At 35.1% G+C, this 26,276-nt stretch overlaps 1 protein-coding gene across 4 annotated transcripts in view; it reads right to left on the reverse strand.

The window, feature by feature from the left end:
• Positions 1–26,276, reverse strand: part of LOC150094096 (HEAT repeat-containing protein 6) — a 446,924-nt gene that overhangs the window by 95,044 nt on the left and 325,604 nt on the right. For all 4 annotated transcript variants that reach the window (XM_090412214.1, XM_090412213.1, XM_090412212.1 and 1 more), the window contains one exon: positions 7,730–7,852. In XM_090412214.1, coding sequence (XP_090268340.1) covers positions 7,730–7,852 — 123 coding nt within the window. The remainder of the gene's footprint in view (positions 1–7,729; positions 7,853–26,276) is intronic.

A 26,276-nucleotide genomic window follows, 5' to 3' on the forward strand; every position in this document is an offset into this window, starting at 1 on the left:
AAGACTAATTGACACCTTGGTGAATTCTGTCCTTTTGTATGGTTGTGAGGCCTGGACTTTATTGAAGGAAGATGAGAGGAGACTCCTGTCTTTTGAAATGAAAACTTACAGAAGACTTCTGAGAATTTCCTATACCGCTCACGAAACCAATGAAAATATCCGAAAACTGATTGATTCAATAGATGGGAGAAAAAGGGAAAATATTCTGACAGTCATCAGAAGAAGACAGATGAAATGGTTCGGACATGTGGAGAGGGCTAATGGCATTCCAAAGCAAACCCTAGAAGGAATCGTTCCGGGATCAAGGGTTAGGGGCCAGCCTCGATTAAAATGGACTGATAACATCAAAAAATGGACAAATTCCATCCTTTCTCAACTGACATCAAGAACAAGAGACCGAGACAACTGGAGGAGGCTAGCAAAGAGTATCACCTACCAGCCATGAATGACCCAGCGGTTCATTTAGGACTATGGGAGAAGAAGAGAGAAACTATAGTTATCTATTTATGTACTGCTGAAACCTCTGCAGTAATTTTGTTTATATGTAGATACTGCATCACTTAACATACATTTTGTGTATGCATCTTATTTACTACTTTATTTTTCGAATAATCATTTAGTACTGTAGGATATCTTACCTATTTGTGTACTTTCTAGTAATTCTGTTTATATGTATTCTAAATTCCGTTTCTACTGCATTGCTAAATTTAATTTTCATCCATGCATATTGTATAATAATCTCTTTTTGCCTATTTTTGTACTGCTATAAAGGCATTTATTATAATTTTACATATATGTAGATACTGCATTCCTTGGCTTAGTGTTTCATATATTATGTATTAACTTATATAGTTAACTATTTTTGCACTACTGTAATAACATCTGACCTTGTGTGTTGCTGTGCCCTTTGCAGCAGTTCTGTTTACCTAGAGATGCTGCTTTGTGAAACTAGATTCTTGTACAGACATATTGTTTACACTTCTGTAAATGCTAATGTTGTAACCTTTAGTATGGCACAGTATGACCTGTGTAGTTTTTGTGCCAAATAAACTATAAACCAACCAACCAACTGCTGCATCATTTTCAATCCTCTGAGAAAAAAGTCTTTCCCTTCTTACACAAAGCAGTCCTCAGCTACAGATATGACTTCATCATCTGTGGTAAATTTTGTTCTTTTCAAGTGTTTCTTTAAATTTGGGAAGAGGAAATAGTCAGATGGAGACAGATTTGGCAAATAGGGTGGATGAGGCAGACACTGAAAGCCAAAGTTGGGTATTGTCTGTTGGGTTTCATGAGTAGTGTGACCAGGTGCATTGTCCTGCAAAAGCAACATGCCTCTGCTTGGTTTCCTGCAGCATTTTCCCTTCAGTACCTCCTTCGATTCCTTCAGAACTGTTGAATAAACTGCTGCTTAAACAGTTTCACCTATTTTGAGATACTTGGTATGGATTACACTATCCACATCCCAAAAGACAATGACAACCTTTCTTGCTGACTTTTGGGTTCAGAACTTCTTTGGCCATGGAGAACCTTTGTATCTCCACTGACTGTTGTTTGGTGGGTCTCTGGGTCATGGCGATGAAGCCATGTTTCATCAACAGTCACAATACAAGCCAAAAAATTTGTGCCTGATTTCTCAAAATGACCAAAAATCCCTCGAGATAACAGCACATGTCCTTTCTTTTGGTTGGCATTCAAATATTTGGGAACCCACTTTGCTGAAAGGTTCTGCACATCTAGATGTTGGTGGATAATGACTCCAAATTGTTCCCTGGATAACCGCAGAGTTTCTGCAATGTTTTTGGCTGGTATTTGTCTATCATCAAGGATCATGGCATGCACTGCATTGATGTTTTCCAGTGCGATTGCTATGGAAGGTCTTCCTTCCTTAGAGACATCTGTTTTTTCAGGATGCCCAGTTTTAAACTTGGCACCCAACTGGTAACTGTTGGATATGCTGGGGTACAGTCTCCTAAAGTCTCACACAAAGTTTGGTGAATCTCAGTTACAAACTTTTCTTGCAGCCTGAAAAACTTGATGACAGCTCACACCTCTGTATCTTTGAATTTCTTCAAAACCTCTGATGTGTCTTCTTATATATACTAAAAGAAAAAGAACAAATTATTGCAGTTTGATGAAACATGGGTATTAAAGGGTTTTAAGATATGTTTTTTCTTGTAATTATATCAGTTGCTTTAATATCATTTTTGTTCTAGGTGTTTATCATAACTTTTCAGTCCCTCATATAAACATGTACTAACAATCCTACTTATTTAGTCCATATATCCAAAAGAAGAAGAATGCAATGATGAAGATCAGAAGGTTAACGATAAAGGAAACATGGTATTATGGGAAAGGTGGTCAATGTTCTTCCCAGGCATGAGTGATAAGTTCAGGCAGTGAAAAAAAAAAGATGATGAATGATATGTTGGCGGAGCCATGTGAGGGGAAGGGAGTGGAGCCTATTAACATATGCGATGAGCTTGAGAGAGAGATGGAACTGTAAAAGAGAGAGATAAATTGCAGTCACTTGGAGAAGCTACCATTAAGTTTCTTATTACACTATCTTTTAAGAATTCTCCAAATGACTGCAAATGAGGAAGTAACACGAGATATGAAAAATGAGACTGATAGAGTGGTGATGGTGAACAAGCAGTGAGAGATCAGCAGACTGAGAAATGAGAATGACAAAATGAGTAACATAGATGGGCAAATTAGGGAGAGAATTGGAATGGATAGGAATAACCAGCATAGATAACATAATCAATAGTGACTATATGTTCATGTTTACAATGTAGCCAATGCAAAGAGGGAATGGTCTGGGAAGCATTGGGAATCACTGGAATCTGGAGAAAACAGAACACAGTTATGACAAGTGTTTCAGGTATGGTGTTACAAGATATTAAATTGAAGTAGTTGCATGTTACAGATTCAAAAAATTATTTATATATGTTACAAACTGAAAGATTTATTCCTGTGATTCATATTTTTAAGAATGATTGTAATATCAGAAATAAGGAAGAAGAATTTGTTCCTCCATTTAATTTGAACTGCCATACAAGTGAGCAATGGCTGAATGAATCTGCTCTACTGATTAGAACAGAGATAGATGAGCCAATGTAGAGCTGGGCATCTGCCTTAAATTACTAATAATGCACATTAGACATAGCAAGCATCCTAAACAAGGCTAAACCACCAAAAAATTACATAAAAATAAAAATATTGTTATTACTAAAGCTGATAAGGGTAATGCAATAGTTATTATGAATCAAGAGGATTATTACAAAAAAAAAAAAAAAAGCAAGATCTCCTATGTGACAGCTTCACTTATCAAATTATAGATCGAGACCCCACTATATCTCAAAGGAAAAAAGTCTGCAAATCATTGAAAACAAGTGATTTCTTGGCACAAAGAAATCTTCCACAAATAAAACCCATTCGTGTTAAACCACCCCATATTTATGGGGTACCTAAAATCCACAAATCTAATATTTCCCTACACCCTATAGTTGATAATATAGACAGCCCTACTTAAAAACTTGCCCAATAGTTAGCTAAGTCTCTTGTCCCCCCCCCCCCCCTTCATACTGGAACTCCTCTACATTTGTAAAAAAAATCAGTCCATTTCAAATCATTGGTTAAGAATCACATCCTTAAAAATTCAGACATAATAGTTAGTTTTGATGTCACTTCTTACTATGGGTTTCCTTCTTCCTTCCTTCCTCCTATGGGTTTAAATTTGGAAGAAGGCTAGTTCAAAAGTCTTAAGGTAGCAGCCCTACCACTGGACTATCCATCGCCAGGCTAGTCACCTGACATGGAGAATATTAGTCTACTTTTAAGCCAACAGAAAAAGGTAATCGAAATGAATCTATGGAAAATGACCCTGGAATGGAAAAGGCAAAACAAAAATGGAAACGACAAAATATAATAAACATAGCAAACTGGAATGTAAGAGGAAGAGCATATAAAGAAATAGAATTAGCCCAAATATTAAATCAATTTTCAAATAGCAGGAAAGAAAAAAGAAATTAAAAGAAACCAGTCGATTGGTAGAGTTGATTGGCTCGCAAAAAGTTAAGCAAGTTTGAGCAAGGTTAGTAATTGGAAGAGAATCAATTGTTCGATGCTGTTGGTACACTCTCCCTTGATGAGCTTTGGACTCCCTGGAGGTGTCACATAATAATAATAATATAATATGAGAACTGAAAATTTTAATGTAATATATAGTGGAGTTGACAGAGACCAATGAGCACAAGCAAGTGTTATGATTTGGATTCGTAAGTCCCTTTCAAAACAGTTAAAACATCATAAATTATGGAATGAAAGGATAACAGAAGCTAGAATAAAAATAGATAGAGGTTATTTAACAATAATTGGTTTATATGCCCTGGAAGAAGGAAGAGAACAGGATAATATTGAATTTTATAATCAGTTACAAAACATATAATAAAATAAATAAAAATGATTATGTAATATTAGCAGGAGACTTAAATGCAAGAATTGGAAACACGAAAATTAATAATAATATAGGAATACTGGGGGGGGGGGGGGGCCCTACGGAGCCCAAACCCCCCATGTTCCAGACTGGTAGGCCGGTTCTCCTTGAATTCTTATGACTCAAATTTTGAAGACTCAACACTCAGGGGCTACCCTGAGTGTCGAGTCTTCAAAAGGGAGATCCTCCCCTGCCCCCCCCCTCCCCGAGTTCCAGACTGGTAGGCCGGTTCTCCTTGAATTCTGATGACTCGAATTTTGAAGACTCAAAAAAAGGGGGTTCCACCACCTGATGCCCAACCCCCCGAGTTCCGGATGGGTAGGCTGGTTCTCTTTGAATTCTGATGACTCGAAAGGGGGTTCCCCCCCCCCAAGTTCTGGACTGGTAGGCCAGTTCTTGAATTCTGATGACTTGAATTTTGAAGACCTGAAAGGGTCCCCCCCCCCGAGTTCAGGACTGATAGGCCAGTTCTCCTTGAATTCTGATGACTAGAATTTTGAAAACTTTAAAGGAGGAGTTCCGCCCCCTGGTGCAGACAGCGCCCTACCCCCTGAGTTCCGGACTGGTAGGCTGGTTCTCCTTGAATTCTGATGACTCGACACAGGGTAGCCCCTAAGTTTCAAAACATTTCAAATAACTTGACAAAGAACATGACACAAAAACGTTTCATAAAAAGGCTTATCATTTTATATCTATAGGGTAGATATGGAGAACATACTCTAAACAAATGGCAAAAAATTGATTGACTTTGTAGTTCATAATAACCTTAAAATAATGAATTCTTTCTATAAACTTAAAGACATACATAAATATACTTGGGCAGAAGACATCAAAGTTTTCTTTAGATGTTGCAGTTCATAGAAGATATGAAATAAGTAGTGACCACTTCCTCTTTAAAATAAAATTAAAATTACCACCTAAATGGCTACAAATAACAAGAACAGAAAGAAAATTTAAAACCATTTGTTTATAAAACTAGATAAAACGAAATGAAGAAACAAATAGAAAGGCTTAATATAAAAATGATACTAAATACAGCAGCAAATGAAAGTTTAGGAAACACCAAAAAATTCAATAAAAAGAAAAAAACTGAAGATAAGGGATGATATAATCAAAAGAAATAATCAAAATGAAAAAAGAAGCATATCATAAATGGTTAAATAGTAAAAGATTAGAATATGAAATAGAATATAAAAGAATAAGAGCCATAGCTAAAAGAGAAGTCAGAAAAAGACAGAAAAATCATAGAACAAATTTGTTTCTAATTTAGAATAATGATTTATATAAATATATATATATATATTTATATAAATCATTATTCTAATATAGTGAATATATATATAATGAATTTGGACTAGTCCGCGCGGTTAGCCTAGTGGCTGTGCGCTTTGCAACCATATGCCTGGGGAAGGAGTGTCCTTGGTTCGATTCCCGCCGACGACGTGAGGAGCTTAAGAATCTTCCTCAGCCATAGCCAAGTTAGCCGGTCTTGGACGTAGACAGTAGGGTTTTCCCCAGTTTATCTGGGGTTTATCATCCCGCAAGCAGGCAAACTGGCCTTGAGAACTCAACACTACAGGCCATAGGATACACCGGGGCATAAGGCTGACCACCTTATCCTGTGAACAGTTTGAGGTCCGACGATTAACTAACCCTCGACACCGCAAGGTAAAAGAGGGTAAAAGGAAGATGATGATGATGATTTATATAAAATAAGACCCAATGTATATAAGATTTTGAAACACTTAATTCAGATACTAGAGAAAACATAAAATTAAACAGCGAATTGAAATTAGAAGTATTTCTAAATTTCTACACAGAATTGTGGACAGATAAATATTTTAAAAAAGATAACTGGCAAACATTTAATGAAAATGAAAAGGAAATAACTAAAGAAGAATTAGAAATCAGCTTGAAAGAAACAAGAAACGGAAAATCACCTGGAGAAGATAAATTCAGAATTACATAAATATGCAGGAACAAGATTCAAAGAAAGACTCCTATTATTTTTAAATAAAATCTATTCAACTAGCAACCCTCCCAATAAAATGGAAAAAAGCAATTGTGATCCCTATCTTTAAAAAAGGTAGTAGAGATGACTCTAACAATTATGGAGGTATAAGTATTCTAAATTCCTGTTACAAAATATATAGCAGAATTTTAAATAACAAACTAATAAAATATTCCGAAAACTTTAATTTAGAAGTACAGAATGGATTTAGAAAAGGACAATCATGTATAGACTGTTATCTTAAGATCAACTTTGGGATAAATTTGGGAGACTGTTATCTTAAGATCAACTGCTACATTAGCTGTAATACTTCTTTTTTTACAACATTAGAGGATGCAAAATTAGGACTTTAGATCTTTGTCCATTTGAATTTTCACCTACTCATTGTCACTTGTAAACTATAACATGCTGTTTTGTGCTCTAAAGATGCTGGTTTGAAATCCAGTGAAATATAAGCCAGTTAATAAACATCTTTTTTTTTTTTTATAAATTAGTTTGTTTGGTGTTGTTAATATCATTAAAATAAATTATGAATAACATTCAACACCTAAGCTTGTCTATTAGATTTATGAAGAGATAGATTGGATATGGTGTTTTCTAAGAGGACAAGAGGGAAAGGGGAATAAGTAAAGCTGATAGCAGAGAATTTGTGTCCAGGAAAGATGTAGATGCATGAGGAAAGGGGGGGGGAGATTAGTAATAGGTTTTGAAGTGGTATGGTGTGAGATGGAGATAAACAGAATGAAATATTTAGTGGGATGTTGTCTAACAATTATTGTAGGTAACATTCAAGAACTTTTTGAAAATTAATGGCTTGACCTTCTCCTCTCAGAAGGCAAGATCCTAATATCAGTGTCATACTGACACTAAAGTGAACAATGAAGGCATATTAACTGTTTCTTTAGCAGAGAATCGGAAAGAGAACTCTCACTCCACTAGCCTCATTACTCATAGTTATCATCAAATGATGATAATACCAAGAATTATATAAAAAATTATGCTAAAATTCTTTTTGTATAAATAATTCAGAGAAAAAATAAAATTCTTACTATTTCCTCTAATAACCTGAATTATCTTACAGTGCTTTAATGACTAGTACATGAACATTATGAAAATATAAAAGATATAAAAAAAAAAACTAACTTTCCTGCTACACAGTACGCATCTGTATTTTAATATTCTTTAAAAAAAGAAAAAAGAGAGAGAGAGACTAAACTTACCTCCCGAAGACAGGAAAATAAAGAATAAATTCCAAGTGAGCGGACTGCTGCACCTCTAACATTTGGGTCATCATCTGAAGCCAAACCTAACAGGAGTGTGACACAGAGAATGCGGTGGCTAGCCTTTAAAAATAATATATATATATATATATATATATATATTAGACATACAGATAGACATTTTTTATTTTAATCTGGTTACAACATAGTATGGTTAGGTTATGTATAGCAAGCAGACTAGTATCACCATATCACCAGGGATGAGCAAGTTCTTCAGTAATAAGAGCTGCATATAATACTTTTCATACATTTTTGAATGTTCAAGAGCCGCAGAAAATATTATTTTCTACAACAAAGGCGGTGGGGTAATGGCAGCGTTCATAGTAGTCACTTTGGAACTAATTTTGGAACTAATGTTGCTCCTGACATATGCCATGAAATGTCGAAACACTTTTTACCAACCAAATACGATAATAAAATCCACATTAACAACCCTTTTGACTGGTACCATTTAAAAGCTAAAAATTTAAAGTTTCAAAATATCTGTTTTTTACTTCTTTAAAGCATTTACGAAATAAAATATTCTAATATTGGTACATACTATACTACTACAGATTATTAATATAAAAGTTTAGGAAAAATGGCAATGAAAACCAATTTTGTCTCGGAAGCCACAGTTTTCCCACCATTGCTATATACATTTAAAAGGAAGCAAATTCCTAAATGAATATCTCACACACATACAAAAAATATAGCAAGCAGACGAGCAGTTTTTTATAATGTTATTATTAAATAAGACCACCAGTGAGTTAGGGACTTATCAAGGGATGTCACACACACACACCACAGGCATCAGCTATCATACTTATATTTGAATTCACTCATTCATTCATGCACATACAACATCCAACAGCAATCCATTCCAATCACACACCACCCTCTGAGAGAAAAATCTAGCCCTCACCCCCTTCTTAGAAGCATTCACTCTCAGCTTCCATGGATTCCTCTTGCCCTTTTCCTACCCTCCATAAAATGAAAAATTCCGTCAAGTGAAATTCTGTATGACCCTTTCAGTTTGTAAGTCTCAATATCACCTCCTCTTTCTTCTGTTTCCTAGTGTCTGAAGTCTACAAATTCTCACTCTGTGTTCATAATCAGTATTCAACAATCCTGATATCAATGGAAATCAGAAGACCAGACCTGTGCACAATAGTCCAAGTGAGATCTTATCAAGGCCTTGTCAAAAGGCAAAATGACATCCATATCTTTGCATGTTGAAGTTTGTTTCAACATTGCAATTATCTTTTGAGTTGTATTTGCAATCTTTGCTACATGGACCCTGAACTTCAACTTGCTATCTACTAACACTCCAAGGTCCCTATCCTGATCAGTTTCTTCTAACATCATCGTCACCAATATAACATAACATGATACTAAATATCTAATTATGCCAAAGTGTGTGACTTTGCATTTACTGACATTGAAATGACATCCAATATCCCATGCTGCCCACAATTTCAGCCTATTCAAATTATTTTGCAAGTACTGCATATCAGCAGCATTCCTGATCACCCTACCTATCTTTGCATCATCGGCAAATATCTCTATGCAGCCTGTCAAATCCTTCCCAATTAATGTAAAAATTAAATAACACTGGACCAAGAACTGATCCTTCTGGTAACACCACTAGTTACCTTAAATCTTGCAGATTCACACCCCCCCGTATATCACTTTTTGATATCTGTCAGTCAGCTAACCTTTTATCCACACTAATATTTTATAATCCAAACTCATATTCTCCAATTTATGCAATAGTCTTCCATGCTGTATTCTGTCAAAAGCCTTAGTAAGATCCAAAAGTATCATGGTGAATCCATTCCTCTTGTCTAGTTCAGTGGAAACATTATTATAGAATGTGAGCAAGTTGCTAAAACATGACCTTCCCTTAGTAAACCCATGCTGTTATTGCAAAGTAGAGATTCACTATCAATTGAATGTGAGCCCTACCCAATTTTTCCAAAATCTTCACCACCACCACAGATGAGATACTGATTGGTTGATAGTTGGACACATCGGTCTTTACACTACCCTTGTGCAATGGGAATACCATACATTCTTTCCATTCCTGTGGAGTCTTCCCTGTTCTGAGACTCAAATTATATAGCTTGGTCAAAGGAATAACCAGTTCAGCTGAACACTCTTTTAGCACCCGTGCTGATATCTCATCAGTCCCTATTGCTGAATTCTTATTTAGTTTGTGCAACAGCTCTAATACCTCCTCTTCATACACCTGAGTTTCTTTATTCAGTGAGGAGGTAGCAGTGAACTCAATGTTGCATACACCAGGTTGATAAATTTTAGCAAAATGAGCACTCATTAGTTGAATAACCTCTTCTGCATCTGTCAACCTTACACTATCTGCATATTGTGTAATTTTTTTAAGAAAGAATTTATAGATGCAGCCAAAGGACATCCCACTTTTATCTCTTACAAGCAGAGTAAGGTGTAGGATTGATGGTTATTTACTTTCATACAGAAGAGACTTATTTGTATAGAAAATTGATTGTGTGATGCAAGGCCATTTAAGTATGATCTCAAAGCTCCAAAAAGATACTTATGTTAATCTTGGTTAAGGCTAATTAGTATAAAGTTTTCACTGTGAATATTAGCAATGCAGATGAGGTCTTGATTAGGTATAAGTTGTTGAGTGCCCTGGCAAAAATGTATGTTTGGTGGTTGTCAATAACATCAAGTAGGGTTGGTTACAATCAGTTTGGTATGGCTCTTGAAATAATTTTTTTGAAAAACTGATCTCTGCATTCAAGGATCAGTATGATTACCTTTCTTGGGAATGAGACTGTCTACTGAAGTTGTAGTAGATTGTGGGAGTCCATTAAAGCAAGATTCTTTCAGTTTTGAGAAGTGGTCCATGTTAATCAAAAAAAAAAAAAGGATCTGGAAGAAATCAGATGTCAAACTATTCATGCCTGGGGACTTGTTTTTGGCATGAAGCTGCAGGATGTTTTCAGTTCTTCTAGGATAATTGATTTTTCTAGGCTGAGTGGTTTGAGGTATCTTTTAGTTCCTCTCAGGAATTCTCAGATCATGGATACAAATATAAAATTATCAGATGCTCCTGCCAAATATTTTTCTCTTGAAGCAAAATGCCACGGTTCAACCATCACCTCCCTCATATATTTGCAAGACATCAGCATCACACAAGACTCAAATAAATCAATTATATCTGAAATACTACAATACTATCAAACCATATAGACCTCTACTACAACGTCCAAGGAAATTCTGATAATTTCCTGGGAGTTCCAGTAAAGGTATATGTGGTTGATAGTATTGCAATATTTCAGGAAATATGACTGACTTATTTGAGGGTTTTTTTTTTGGGGGGGGGGGGGGGGGAGCAAAACCCATTCACAAGAGGTTGGTCAACCTATATTACACTAGTACCATGGATGGGCAAGAAGGAACTGGTTTAAATTTATTGAACAGCTGTGGATTGTATTTCTTGGAAAACACATAAGATGGCAGACTCTTCCAGAAGGCAGCAGTGGAAGGGATGAATGAAGGATAAATGATGATACAACATAATAGAATTTCACTGCAGCTAGCTGGGATATTGCTTGGTTAAACAAGGGTCTCACTCCTGTTTTCATCAGAGAACCAAGGTAAACTAAAGAGAGGAACCATTAACATACAAAGTATCAAAAGAAATTGAACAATCAGAAAAACTAGAAGCACCATATAGACATAATTGGTGTTACTGACACAAAAAAGAAGACTACAGCATAAGATCCTGCTGAATAATAAGTACAGAATGTTATATTTGGGGAATAATGATCAAGTAAAAAGAAGGATGATAGCATCTGACACCAAAACATGAAGATAAACTTTTTCACTAGAAAGCAATTTCAAAGAGTCATGTTGGGCAAGTTTGAGAAAAGGACAATAAAATTCATTTTTACCTATGGTCCCATAGAAGGTTCTAAGAAAGAAGTGGAAGAATTTTTCAAATCATTAGAGAAGGCAGCTAACATAAAGAAAACAGAAAAGCCAGTCCTTGGTGGAGACCTAAACAGCAGGATAGGAAATGAATCCCAAACATATAGAAATGTTTTCAGAGAAAAGGGCAAAGTTAACAATAATGGTAAGTACCTACTAGATTTCTGTTCAGGACATGGAAATGAATCATTACTTTACACCCTGTTCCAATACGGTTGGATTAAAGTTTGTTGCAGAAATAAAGAGCAAAAATATCATTTTAGCTCATTAATTATAAATATTGAGATGCTATTGTTCAATCTGTTGATTTTTATATTTAAAAGTTGGCATTCTGGGAGATATCAAATTTTTGGTAGTGGAACAGACCACCCAAGTTACACCCTACTCATCACAGGGAGATAAAATTTTGTCTGTTCTCAATATGAGAGGTTCCTCACACTGTTCCATCTTCGTAGTTCACTATGCTCTTATGACCAACTGCAGAAATGACTGGAAAGAAATCACAGGTAGTGAAGACCAACTCAATGCAGTTGACTAAGAAAATGCTACCCACCTGGGTATTGATTTCGGTTCCAATTGGTCTTTTGGTTGCTCAGCTACACTTGTGAAAAAGAAAAAAGACAGCCTTTGACTATGTGATGATATAAAGGAGATGATGACTTTTCTCAACCTCTCGTATTATTCATTCATTTTTCCTAATACTGTCAAGTTCTCTCATGATGGAGGTTTGGTGAAGTGAAATAGCACTGAGAAAGGATTAAAAATACTATTTAATTCTTCCAGTATTTCATCTCAGTCACAAAGACATAATCAGGAGTACAATATGAGACTTATCACACACACACACACAAAGGCAACACAAAACTAATTGAGTGAATGAAAGATGAGTCCTAACTGGGTGGAATGCCTCTGAGGGCATCTATTTGTAGCCTAGGATGTAAACTAGGACCTTGAAATATAAGTGTTTATCATATTTTGGAAAATTTTATGCAAGAATATTTATTCAAATTAGGCTGATTATTTAGAGCAGTTGCAGATTCTAAAACCAATCTTTTTCTTCGAAATTTGCTGCAGAGCTTGGTGGTATTTCTCGTTTGATTCTATGATCCATATCTAATGATGATCTGATAGGCCTGAATAACCATAGCCATGACTACAGATCTTCTTGTCTGTCCATACGAGGGTGTGCTGAAAATTTGTGATAATCACCATGAAGGAACCTCCACCTTGTTATTACAATGCTGCTGCATCATTTGCAATCCTCTGAGAAAAAGTCTTTCCCTTATTGTACAAACCAGTCCTCAGCTGCAAATATGACTTCATCATCTATGATCAATTTTATTATTTTCAAGTGTTTCTTAAAATTTGGGAATAGGAAATAGTCAGATGGGGACAGATTTGGCAAATAGAATGGGTGAGGCAGACAATGAAAGCCCAAGTTGGGTACTATCTATTGGATTTCATGAGTAGCATGAACAGGTGCATTGTACTGCAAGAGCAACATGCCTCTGCTCAGTTTCCTGCAGCATTTTTCCTTCAGTGCCTCCTTCAAATTCCTTCAGAGCTATTGAATAAACTGCTGCTATAACAGTTTCACCTTTTTTTTTTTTTTTGTGGTACTTGGTATGAATTACACCATCAATATCCCAAAAGATAATAGCAAGAACCTTTCCTGCTGACTTTTGGGTTCAGAACTTCTTTGGCCATGGAGAACCTTTGTATCTCCACTGACTGTTGTTTGGTGGGTCTCTGGGTCATAGTGATGAAGCCATGTTTCATCCACAGTCACAATACAAGCCAAAAAATGTGCACCTGATTTCTCAAAATGACCAAAAATCCCTTGAGATGACAGCACATGTTCTTTCTTTTGGTCAGCATTCAAACATTTGGGGACCCACTTCAATGAGAGCTTTTGCATGTCTAGATGTTGGTGGATAATGACCCCAACTCATTTCCTGGATATCCCCAGAGTTTCTGCAATGTTTTTGGCTGGTATTTGTCTATCATCAAGGATCATGGCATGCACTGTATTGATGTTTTCCAGTGTGATTGCTATGAAAAGTCTTCCTTCCTTAGAGACATCTGTTGTCTCAGGATGCCCAGTTTTAAACTTATATATGGCTTACCACATATGGCTTTTAAACTTTATATATGGCTTACCACCATCTAGCAACTGTTGGATATGCTGGGGCATAGTCTCCTAAAGTTTCACACAAAGTTTGGTGAATCTCGGTTGCACTTTTTTTGCAGCCAGCACCTCTGTGTCTTCATATATATCCTAAAAGAAAAAGAACAAATTATTACAATCTGATGAAAAATGAGGATTAAAAGGTTTTAAGATATGTTCTTTCTTGTGGTTATATCAGTTGCTTTAATATCATTTTTGCTCTAGGTGCTTATCAGAACTTTTCAGCCCCCCCCCCCCCCCATATCGGCCAACTTGCATGAACAAGGAATTCTATATATACCAGAAACTGTGAGAAGGGAGTTGGTCCTTAATATAGATACCAATAGCTAGTTTCAAGTGGAGATTGAAAGCTGTGCAGAAATTGTATTCTTTAAGTTTCTGGCTATTTTTAGTGATGGGCCTTGGATGTATGTGATGACGATAACATTACCAAAATTCCTCTGAAGAGAAGGTCATGGATTAGGGTAAGGATTTATTTATTTATTTTTTTTTGATACTGTAGTCATTAGATATGAAGGTGTGATTTATATGATTGAATTCTGGTGCAAAGAGAAGCTTCACTGGAACAAATGTTATGGGCTCTACAAGTTAGTGTTTTAATGATACCATATTGTTGAGCGTGTAGGGAGATGTTAACTATTTCTTGAGTCTAGTTACAGATTCCACGTTTGTTGTTGACCATCATGTCTAGTGCAGGATGTGACATTACTAGCATTCTTTCTGGAGCTCCATCTCCTAAAAGAAATCCATTATCCTTCCAACTCAGTGCTCTCAAGAAACTATGCAAAGATAACAGTATGGTCATCATCAGGTCTCATAAGGGTAGCACAACTGTTATCCTTAATGTCAGCGAATACAATAGAAAAAAGAATATCATTCTCAGAGAATACTCTACCAACAAACCTTTAGATTATGATCCCACTAAATCTCAGATCAAAAAATTAAAAAGTCTACTCAAAAAAAGTTTCTTTCTGACCTCTTAAAATCACAAAAATTCTTAAAATCTTCAGTTCCTTTCCTCCTACCCCCAACCTTCGATATATGGCTTACCTAAAATCCACAAACACAATCCCCCCCCCCCATAGTAGATGTTATAGAAGATGCTACTGATTCTCCTGCTATAAACTACCCCAAAACAGTGAAACTCCTGCCCCCCCACCCCCATTACTAGCTATAACACATCATACATAAAAAACCCATTATCAACAATTGACTGATATGTATCCCCAAGGGGTGTTTTCATAGTAACATCCCAAAGGGGTGTTACTATGACAGCACTACATGATTAAGTTTATATCATTATTAATCTCATTTGAACAATTTTTTCTTCAAATTAGCCTATTACTTGTAAGCACTCCAATACTGTCATATCTAACATTTCATTCTTCTAAGGCAGTTCTGACTGAATCAATCCACCTAGACCATGGTCTTCCTCTGAATCTCTTTCCCCATATTGGCATCAAACATCTGTTCTGCTAACCTTTCTTCACCCATTCTATTTAAGTGGCCATACCACTTTAGATTAGCTCTGCTTACACAATCTTGAATACTAATTTCTTCATTTTTAATATGATTCTACCATTGATGCCATCAGTTCGCCCTCCTAATTTTTCTCAGAACAATCATATTTTTGGTCTCTAGTCTTTGATCAAGTGCTTTATTTCTAACCCAACTCTCAGATGCATAACTTAAAACTGTTTTGAACAATGTCTTTTATACTGCTAGTTTGGTGTTTCAGCTAAATGCTCTCTTATTCCATAAAAATTTATTCATCTCATCCCAGCTTTGCTTATTCTGTTGTCAATTTCCAGATTTAACCTGCCAGCTTCACTAAAAACTGTGCCTAAATAGCTGAAATATTTACTTGTTCTATAGGAGAATCTAAAAAATCAGCTAAATTTGCATAAAACTTCCCAAAATATGGTAAATACTTATATTTCAAGATCCCAGTTTACATCCTAGCCCACAGGCAGATGTCCAAAGACAGCACTCCAGTCTTTCATTCAGATGTTTCACTTAGTTTTGTGTTGCCTTTGTGTGTATAACCAAAAAATTCACATGTATATATACCACAGTAATAATATTTTTAATAATATGTAGATATTTCATCTTAAGTATCTTAAAACATCATCAGTATAGTTATTACAAACAATACTAGGAATAACATACAAAGGAACAGTTTGTGCAAATGATTTCCAATTCTTGTTTTAAAGATTCTTCAGAGGAACAAAATTTGTGTGCTTTGGATACTAAAAGATTTCATGATGTCATATTTTTGATATGGATGGTGAGCCGATAAATTGTGGATGTAATGACCTGAAAAAGTTGGTTTATGATAGATAGAAGTGGAAACGGAACCATCTTGTTTTCGTTGGATGTGTATTGTGATGATTCTTTTTCTAGTGTGAATTTGATGTGAGGATGAAGGTTACTGATCTTATCTAGAAATGAGTATAGTTCTTGTTCAGAGTGACTCCAGACTGCAAAGATGTCATCAACATATCATAGCCATATTTTTGGTTTTGGTTCAAGAGTGAAAATTCTATCTTCTAGGTGTTCCAAAAAAAGATTGGCTAAGTTAGGTGATAAGGGGAAGCCCACTACTGTTCCTTCCCCTTGTTTACAAATTTTATCTTCCAGAGGATAGATATAGGATCCAATGGAAAAACACCAAGCTACTACATAGATCTTCATATAAACATGAGCGTTTATACAAAGAAAGTGCGAAGCCTTACGTCATGGACCCAATCTGAATCGTAACGAATCCCAAAAGTCTGGGAAATTATTATACTCAATTGTATAAAATAAAATCATCAGATATTTTAATTACAGCAGATTTTTTTTTTAAGTCCTCAAACATGCACTGTATGCAAAGTGGGATTCCAATGTAAGCATGCGCACAAACTGTTCCTTTGTATGTAATTCCTAGTATTGTTTGTAATAACTGTACTGATGATGTCTTAAGATACTTAAGATGAAATATCTACATATTATTAAAAATTTAATTACTGTGGTATACGTGTGAATTTTTTAGTTATGAACACTCCACAGGTTTCACTATATAATAGAGAATTTTGCATGTTTCTGTGTGTTGCAAGTCAGAGACTACAATATGAAACTTGTAAAGATGTCTTTGTGACCGAGCTGATGTACTGGAAGAATTAAATAGTATTTTTATTCCTTTCTCAGTGCAGTTTCACCTCATTAAGCTTCACATATGAGTTCTTCCTAGCACTTATGCTTTAACACAGGTGTACTGTAATGTTCCCTATGTTATTCTAGACCTACAACAAACACTCCTTCACTGTTTTCATTTCAAATAAAGATCAAAACTGGTGGTCTGTGTAGTTAATATTCCCATAATGCAATGCAATATACATGTCCAAAAAGAAATGTGCCAAAAAGTAAATTGGGGCAATCTGGTGTGAAGTTACCAGTCTCCATATGCAAATAATTTAGTGTTAAAGATACTTCAACATGCAAACTCCTGTTTGCTTATGCTTAGGAAAGAATGAAAACAAGAATATGATTTCTTGTCAAGCATAATTTTATTTAATTATCACTACTAAATGCGTAAATAGCAAAGCAAACCTCTTGTAAAGTTTTCTTCAAAGAGGCTTGCACTGCTGTCATGTAAAACTTGTTTTTTAATTTTTTCTTCTTGTTAAACTGTTCTTGATTCTAATGTGATGAGATCTGATGTTCATAATGGGGTAATACAGCTTCACTTTTCATTAAAAATGTAACAATGTTCCATCCCATAAAGTCAAGCTTATGATGCTGAATCCCATAGAATGTCTTTTGGGATTAGCTGGGATATCAGATTAGATTGAAGTTAAGATGTCCTCACTTCAAATCTCATGGTGATTGCACTTAATGAAGAATGGGCAAATTCCTACTGCCTTCCCACATGAACCAGATGAAAAATTTCCTCAAAGTATCAGTTGTTGGTACGTTTTTTTTTTTTTTTTTTACTAAAAATTAACTTTCTTCAATATTACTAGTATACAAATAAAGTGTGTATATATATGTATATACAGGGTGTTCGGGATAAATTTGACATATTTATAATTAATTATATTTTTCCGTAAGTTACATGTATTAACACACACTTCTCTTCATTTAAAAGTTTGGACCCTTCTTCATTCATATACAAGATGTCAGAAAGGATGGATAGCTGGAACCCACCTGAATCATGGAAGAGAATAACTTGTATCATGATGATTCGTGCCCGCCATCAAAATAAGGATATTACGACTGCTGCCCAATGCTCCCTGAATACAGTAAAAACAATCAGGCATGAACTAGAGACTTGCAATGGTGACTACGAGGATGTAGCAAGAAGAAAGATCCCTAGCAGACGATCTGATTGCGTTCGTACAGCAGAATTCCTCGCAAATCTGCAGGAACAGGTGTTGAAGAACCCTGGAATTGGAATTCGGGCTTTGTTCGTGGAGTTGCTAACTGTAGTCAAGCCCTGGATAACAAGGGTAGCCAATGGTAGGCCGTATGTATGGTAGCAGGATTCGGCCCCTTGCCACACCTCTGGGAAAAGTCAAAAATGGTTGTCTGAAAATTTCTACGACTTCACCAGTCCAAATGTTTGGCCTCCAAACTCCCCAGACCTTAACCCCATGGATTATTTTGTATGGGGCGCAGTTGAAAAAGACACCAATCGCACTTCCAGTAATACAAAAGCCCAGTTAATGGATAAAATTAAAACAGTTTTTGCGGCCCTTCCCAGGGAGACTGTAGCATCAGCTTGTTCGAGGTTCCGAAGCAGAATTGAAGCTGTGATCGATGCTAATGGTGGTTATTTTGAGTAAATCTTGTTGATAGTATTGTAATTAACTCTGCCTGTAATGTTTTTTTGTCAATTCATTAAATTTAATAGATACAAAGAAGATTTTCTTTTTCCTTACGAAACTGTCAAATTTATCCCGAACACCCTGTATATATCTCAGTTATTGAGACATTCTCAAGGTCAGAGTAACCACAATGTGATCATAAAAACATCCATTGAAAATATAAATAAAGATATAAAATACTCTAGCTAGTTCTAGCACCTCAAGGGCTCACTTTAGTGAGTACGGGCATGCCAAACCACCCGGGGTACCTGATGCTGGACCATGCCTTACTTCACGTAACATACATCTATTATATTATCTGTAGACTGGTCCCTTCCCTTTTTTCTTTCCTTCTTGCTCCCCCCCCCACCCCAATACTATTAGAGTATTCGAGGGCTAGGGGTGAATCTTTCCTATTTTGCTATTTCATCTCATCTTATGTGGAATGGGCCTCTGCAACCCTACCACTTTCATGTCACACAGAATAATCAGAGCTGCATTCAGGGCTTAGGCAGAAGGTCCTGTTCGAGAAGTATATTACAGTCTCCATCAAAAGTCAGTGATACTGTGAATGAGCAACACAGAAGGTATAAGATTAATCTTAGAAGGGAATTTTACATAGGCACATGGAATGTTTGGAGTTTACAGATTGGTACTCTTGAGATGGATAGGTATACAATTGACATCCTCGGAATTACAGACCAGATGGGATGGAGAAGGTCACTTCAAAAGACAGGATGGTAAGCTAGTTATTTACTCAGGTGGTGACTCAAAACATCCTGGGGTAGCTGTGATACTGAAGACAGCTCAGGCAAGAAGCCCTCTTGGTTATAACCCCATTAATGATAGGATACTTTCTATTAGACTTAAGGCTCAGCCTACCAATGTATCAATTGTGGTAGTTTATGCACCCCCACACGGATAGGCCTAAAGAAAAGCATGAGGAATTCTATGAAAACTTACAAACTGTTTTGGACTGCCTACCAAGGAGAGACATACTTTACATCTTAGGGGACTTAAATGCAAAAGTGGGGAAGAGCATGAGAGTCAGGCCAGAGTGTGGCTTGTTTGGTCTGGGTGAACGTAACACCTGTGGTGAAAGACTGTTAACAGATTAGTTGTTACCAATACTTGCTTCCAGAAACATCCACGATGGACCTATACTTGGACATCTAACACTATAGGTCAAGGCACCAGATTGATTATATCCTGGCTTTCCAGCAGTGAAAGACGAGCATCTCTGATGAGCATACTTGTCCTGGAGCAGATTGTAGTGCAGACCATCAGCTAGTAAGAGCCAAAGTAAGACTAAGACTCTGAAAACTTCCAGGTCAGGCACATCCCACTAGCTTGGATGTTAGAGTAATTCCTAGTGGATTCACAGAAGAAACATCAACTCGGTTCAGGGCCGGTTTTATCATTAGGCGAACCTAGGCAATCGCCTATGGATGCCAAGACTTCAGGGTGCCAGATTTTGCTACATATAAAACTATATAAATCTAACAGGAACTCCTGTATTCAATAAAATTCATGTATGTAAGAGTACCATTTCTTTGCTGGACGTATATGCACGTCCAGCAAACCTGGATAATATTCTGTCCACCTGCTGAAAGAACATGGATAAGAAGTGTAGTTTGACAGTCATGGCATACTGTGCATGTTACTGCAATCTGAAACGTTTTATATTTATATTTAGATCCATGTTGTAATTCCATAAATATAATGATTTTTGCTACAATTTTTATTACTGTAAATTCAAAATTCTTATTTTTAGTGAGAATATCTGAACTTCACAGTTGATGAAGTTCCTATTTTTAACTTGATTAGCAAGCTTAATTTGATTGCATTTAAATTCTTTTCTTTTCTTTTTTTTTTAAAAAAAAACAAACTTTTATCCTTATACAATTATTTAAGAAGCAACTTGCACCAAAATAAAACAAGTGACCTGTCGTTATTATGCATTGAATCAGATATAATGGACTCGATTAATTATGATGACATTATATATATATATGCTAAAACCAAAGCCAAAAAAAAAAAAAACCTTTTAGTTATTGATTTTTTTTAATTTAAATTTGAACTGATTTATTTTTATACTTTTTTTAAAACACAAATATATGTATACCAATGTTGTATTGTGTTATTAAAATTAGTTAACATGGAAATGTTGACTTTTATTTTCAATAAACTAAAAAAAGTGCTTATTTTTGAGGCCTCATAATGATGTTGCACCTCAGGTCTCCAAAAGTATAAATACAGCCTTGGGCACTGCCTGTTTGTAATGCTAGCAGTGAATGCCCATTTTCTGTACTTAAACGCTTTAAAAATATTTACACAATTCATTAAGTCAGATGCATTTGAGAAATTTGTCAATTATGTTCATAGAAAACGATATTGTTGAATTATTAGATTATAAATGTATGATAGATAAGTTAATAGTTATAACTTATAAGGTATATATAATTGATAAATACTTCATTAAGTAAATGTATAAAAATTTATTTGTGAATTACTGAATAGTTTAAAGTTCATATTTTTTATAATTAAGTTTAGTTTTATTTATAAATATTTCTGTTACTGGATTTTGAAAATGGATAAAAAGAAATCGGGTTTTCAATATCACAAATGTAAAGCGGAAAAGGAGAAAGTTTGAAAAAACAAGAAGGTGCATTTTTAAAATATCTTTGCCGATGAGATCGTAATCGCATACAAGAAGAAAATCTTCAAGATTATTCGTTGGATAATTCGTCTATAGTTTCGATTAATGAATTGGAGGAGAATTCTACAGATACCAAAAATTGGATTAAAACATCGAAGATGAAATCTACAGATCATATGAGTATTGTTGATTCAGAAGCTGGTTTTTCTACAGATCCAATCATAAAAGGATTTGATTTTACAAATTTAAATTATAATGATCCAGCAACTTGGTATCCTGTAAAATTTTCCAATTTCAATCAATTACGTCAACTATTAGTTGAACATGGACCTGAACAGATTCATAATTTTGATTTTCCAAAAGATAACAATAATAGAAGATTTTCAATGACTCATTATACTCGAAGACTATTTAACGGCGAGACAACGCAGCGTTTGTGGTTATTGTGCAAAATGCAAAATCCACGGATTCTGCATTTTGCTTCTGCTGTTTATTATTTGATCAATGGCAGATTAACCTTGCTGATTCTGGATTGAGGGAATGGAGAAATGCTTCTTCTATTTTAGCTGTGCATGAAAGAAGTCAAAGACACGTTGAAAATTACCATAAGTGGAAAGAATTAGAAATTCGAATAAAAGAAAAGAAAACCATTGATGAAGAGAACTTGCTGGTTATTAGAAAAGAGGAGAAACATTGGGTGCAAGTATTAGAATAACTCTTTGCTTTAGTTCAGACATTAGCTATTCAAAATTTATCATTTCGAGGAACAAATGAAACATTGTTTTCACATGGAAACGGAAATTTTTTGAAATTTGTCGCATTTCTAGCCAAGTTTGATCCAATAATGAATGAACATCTTCGAAGAATAAAAGATAAAGATACATATGTGCATTATCTTGGAAAAGATATTCAAAATGAAATAATAAACATCTTCGCCAATGCAATAAAAAAGAAAATTTTAGAATCTGTTGTTGCTGCAAAATATTTTTCCATAATTATTGACTGTACATCCGACATTGGTCACACGGAACAAATGAGCATAGTACTTCGATTCGTAGACACTAGTAATAACACGGTTTCCATAAAAGAACACTTTTTTGGGATTTATAGAAATAAAAAATACCACTGGAGAATTTTTATCAAATGAAATACTAGGAACTCTAGACAAATTTTCATTATCAATACAAGACTTATGAAGTCAAGGATACGATAACGTCAGTAATATGAAAGGTGATGTAAAAGGTGTGCAGTGACGAATTTCAAATATTAACCCGAGAGCAATGTATGTAACCTGTAGTTCACATTCATTAAATGTAGTAGTGAATTGCACTGCTAATACTTTAGATGCCACAGCATTTTTTGACGCGGTACATCATCTATATGTATTTTTTTCCGGTTCGACTCGTCGATGGGAATACCTCAAAAGACACATAAGTAATTTTGCACTCAAACCAGTCTGTGATACATGATGGGAGAGTCGAATTGACTCATTAAAGCCCCCCTAAGATATAATTTGTCTGATATTTGCGAAGCACTGCAAGAAATATCTCAAGATGATAGTTTGTGGATTAAGTGGAAATACCATGAAATTAGACGCAAGGAGTCTTCTTAAAACTTTAAGGAAGTTCTAATTTGTATCGCATCCTTAGTAATGTGGTATAATATACTTTTTGAAATAAACTTTACAAGTAAACAACTTCAGAACAAGCCTTGATATAAATGGTGCCATAAATTGTATTAATGATAAAAAGAATTTCTTAATGAAAATCCAAAATGAGGATGAATTTGAAAAGATGTTAACAGATGTGGAAAAAATAGCTGAGGTCTTAGGTGTAACGCCTAATTTTGAACAAGAAACAGTTAGACTTAGAAAAAAAAAAAAAAAAAAAAAGGACCGATTTGTGTATGAAGCAGAGGATGAATTCATAAAAGATTTTAAACAAAAATTTAAGGTAGATTTTTATTTTTAAATTATTGATACCGCAATTGCATCTGTTGATGAAAAATTCAAGCACATGTCTACAATTAATGAAAAGTTTGGCTTTCTTTTAAATATATATGAATTTCAAAAAATTACTTCAGCAGAACTGCTTAAAAAATGTTTGATATTGGAAAATTATTTAACACATGATAATTCTAGAGATATTGACGGAACAGATTTATGTAGTGAATTACAAATAATAGCAAGGCGAATTCCAGAAAATACTTCCTCATTAGATGTCCTGTCATACATATGCAAAAATAATTTAGAAAATAGTGTTCCAAATGTGTTTATTGCTCTGAGAATTTTTTCGACATTGCCAGTATCGGTAGCAAGTTCAGAAAGGAGTTTCTCGAAATTAAAACTTACAAAAACTTTCACTCGCTCTACGATGGCTTAGGAATGACTCACTGGTCTAGCAATAATATCTATAGAGCATGAAATTGCATCTACAATCGATATAGATGAATTAATTCAAAACTTTGCCAAAGCAAAAGCCCAAAAGATTAATTTTCATAATTTTTGTATTTAAGATATAATAATTTTATTGCTATACAGATATTAGGAGTAATCATATATGTGTACAAATGTATTGGTTTTGATTAATATATAAATTTTATATATAAACATTTATATATAAATGATCATAATGATATTATTTATATTAATATCCACATGTGTAGGTGTACATGTGCTTGTGTGAGTAAGTATGGCAAAATATATATATATACAGCAATCCCAAGATTAGTGCACCTAACGTGTTCTTTAAAACAGGCGCATTAATCGAATATAATAACCTATGGGAAAAAGTATAATTCGTTCCTCAAATTTCTTTTTTGAACCTTAATTTTTTTATAAAAGAATTCAGGTATGTCTCAGGGCCTAGTTAAAATAAAATCATGAAACTGAAAAACTATAAAACATATTCAGAATATAAATTTTATTATTCTACTTCTTAACAAAGAATTGAGCTAATGTAGTTTGGCGGGAATTTTGTTTCTTTTTTTCATACAACCGACGGTATGGCCCTATTGCCTCGTCTGCAAATTTTACTGCTTCTCTATTCATCAGGGTCGGCCTCTGCATTGCTGCTTAAAAACTTCGCTTGTACAAAAAATATTATACCCCAATTGTTATAATCTGCTTGCAGGCAAATTTTATGACCAGATCATAAACAACGGTATTCACTTTCCCAAATGTTGAAAGATTTCGATGTGTGAAAATTAACGATACACAAATGTTATTAAGCGTTCTGGGTCTGAGCTTTTCGACATATTCTTGAATATTATTCTCTTCAGAAATATTCTCTTCAGAATATTTCCACTATAAAATATTTATTCATAAAAAATGCTTAGAAAATTAAAATGACAAATTCCAGGAACTTCTCGCGGAACACTTATTCACCTTCCACGGAACACAGTTTGGGAAACCCTGGTATACATAGTGTACATGGAAGTAGTGTAGTATGCCATTAAAACTAACTTTGTAAAATGTTTTAAATCGGTAACTAAATTATTTCATTCTGGTGAGTGATTCTTTAAAAAGTTAGGCATAAAAATATATAGACAGAAAATCTGTAACATTTATTTTTAAGATGTATACAGGTGCACTAATCGAATTTGGGTATCGAAAAAAATGACGCACTAATTACTGCATAGAGACATTGTATAGGGGCGCCTAAATTTTTTTTTGCCTAGGGGCATCAGATACTCTCACACTGGCCTTGACTCGGTTGGATGATTTTTTGGAGACCAATGAGGAGAACTCACCAGAAATGCTTTGGGAAGGAGTCAAGTGATAATACAGGATATAGCGAAGAAGTATCAGCCCAATAAGAAGACCAAGAGACCCATGGATATCAGATTCAACATGGGAACTGTTAGATCCTGAATGGAGAATTTTACAAGCAAATTCTTTATTCAGGATTTAATATACTAAATATTACTAATTAAGGAGATGCCTGCACATCAGCACATAATTATGAAAATTTCCTTGTGTCATGTGATAATATGTATTCTATATGTGCTATATACTGAAGTTTATTCCTGTATAACTGAATTCAGAAGCAGAGAATTTTGTGTTAGAATAGTGAGAATTGTGTAAGGGAATTGTTAAATTATTTGTAAATCCCATTAAACTGTCTAGTACATTACGAAATTTCTAAACAGATAATAAGTAGTAATCCAAAATAATCATATGTAATCTGTATGAGTCGAGCGTAGCGCCGGAGGCTGTACCTACGAGGAAAGTGAAGACAGAACAACTACCTGGAATACAGTAACCTAACAAATTAGGGAGAGTACAGGATCACTCAAGGGAAATGAACTGTGAGATTCGTGCGGTAAAAGACACATCGAATAGAGAGCGCACAAAAGGGTGAATAAAGAATGATGCACGCCATGTTACAGGGCTCTCCATTCTTTGGTTCCTGGATTCCAGCTTTGGAAGGTTTGTTGGGTGATTTGTGAGAGAGCGGTGCGTCGATTACAACGATGTCAGAAAACGAGGCCTATTCCTGAGAATGCTTGAGAATTTCCAAGCGAAGCTGATCGTGATATGACGGCCTATGCAGAATCAAGCCTTGGAAAAAGGTCCCATCGAAGAGAACGGAGGAAGTTTCCTGCAGAGTGGTAGAAAACACACCAAAGTCCTGAAGTGATTCAGGGTCAGCGTAGTGCATCACCGGGCGCAGAGACAGCCGAAAACTATACAGGAAGGTAATCCAGATCTACATGTGATAGCGTCACAAAAAATCAGAAAGGATCCGGTAATGTAAAGAATTTCATTCTATGTTAAGATCGCTTTGAAGAAAGTGAATCTGTGTATACTGTAAGCTAAGGACATTTTTCTAGAGA

The sequence above is a fragment of the Typopeltis vanoorti genome, chromosome 22, assembly GCF_054136105.1.
Source record: "Typopeltis vanoorti isolate ZY-2024b chromosome 22, IOZ_Tvanoo_1.0, whole genome shotgun sequence".
NCBI lineage: Eukaryota > Metazoa > Arthropoda > Arachnida > Uropygi > Thelyphonidae > Typopeltis > Typopeltis vanoorti.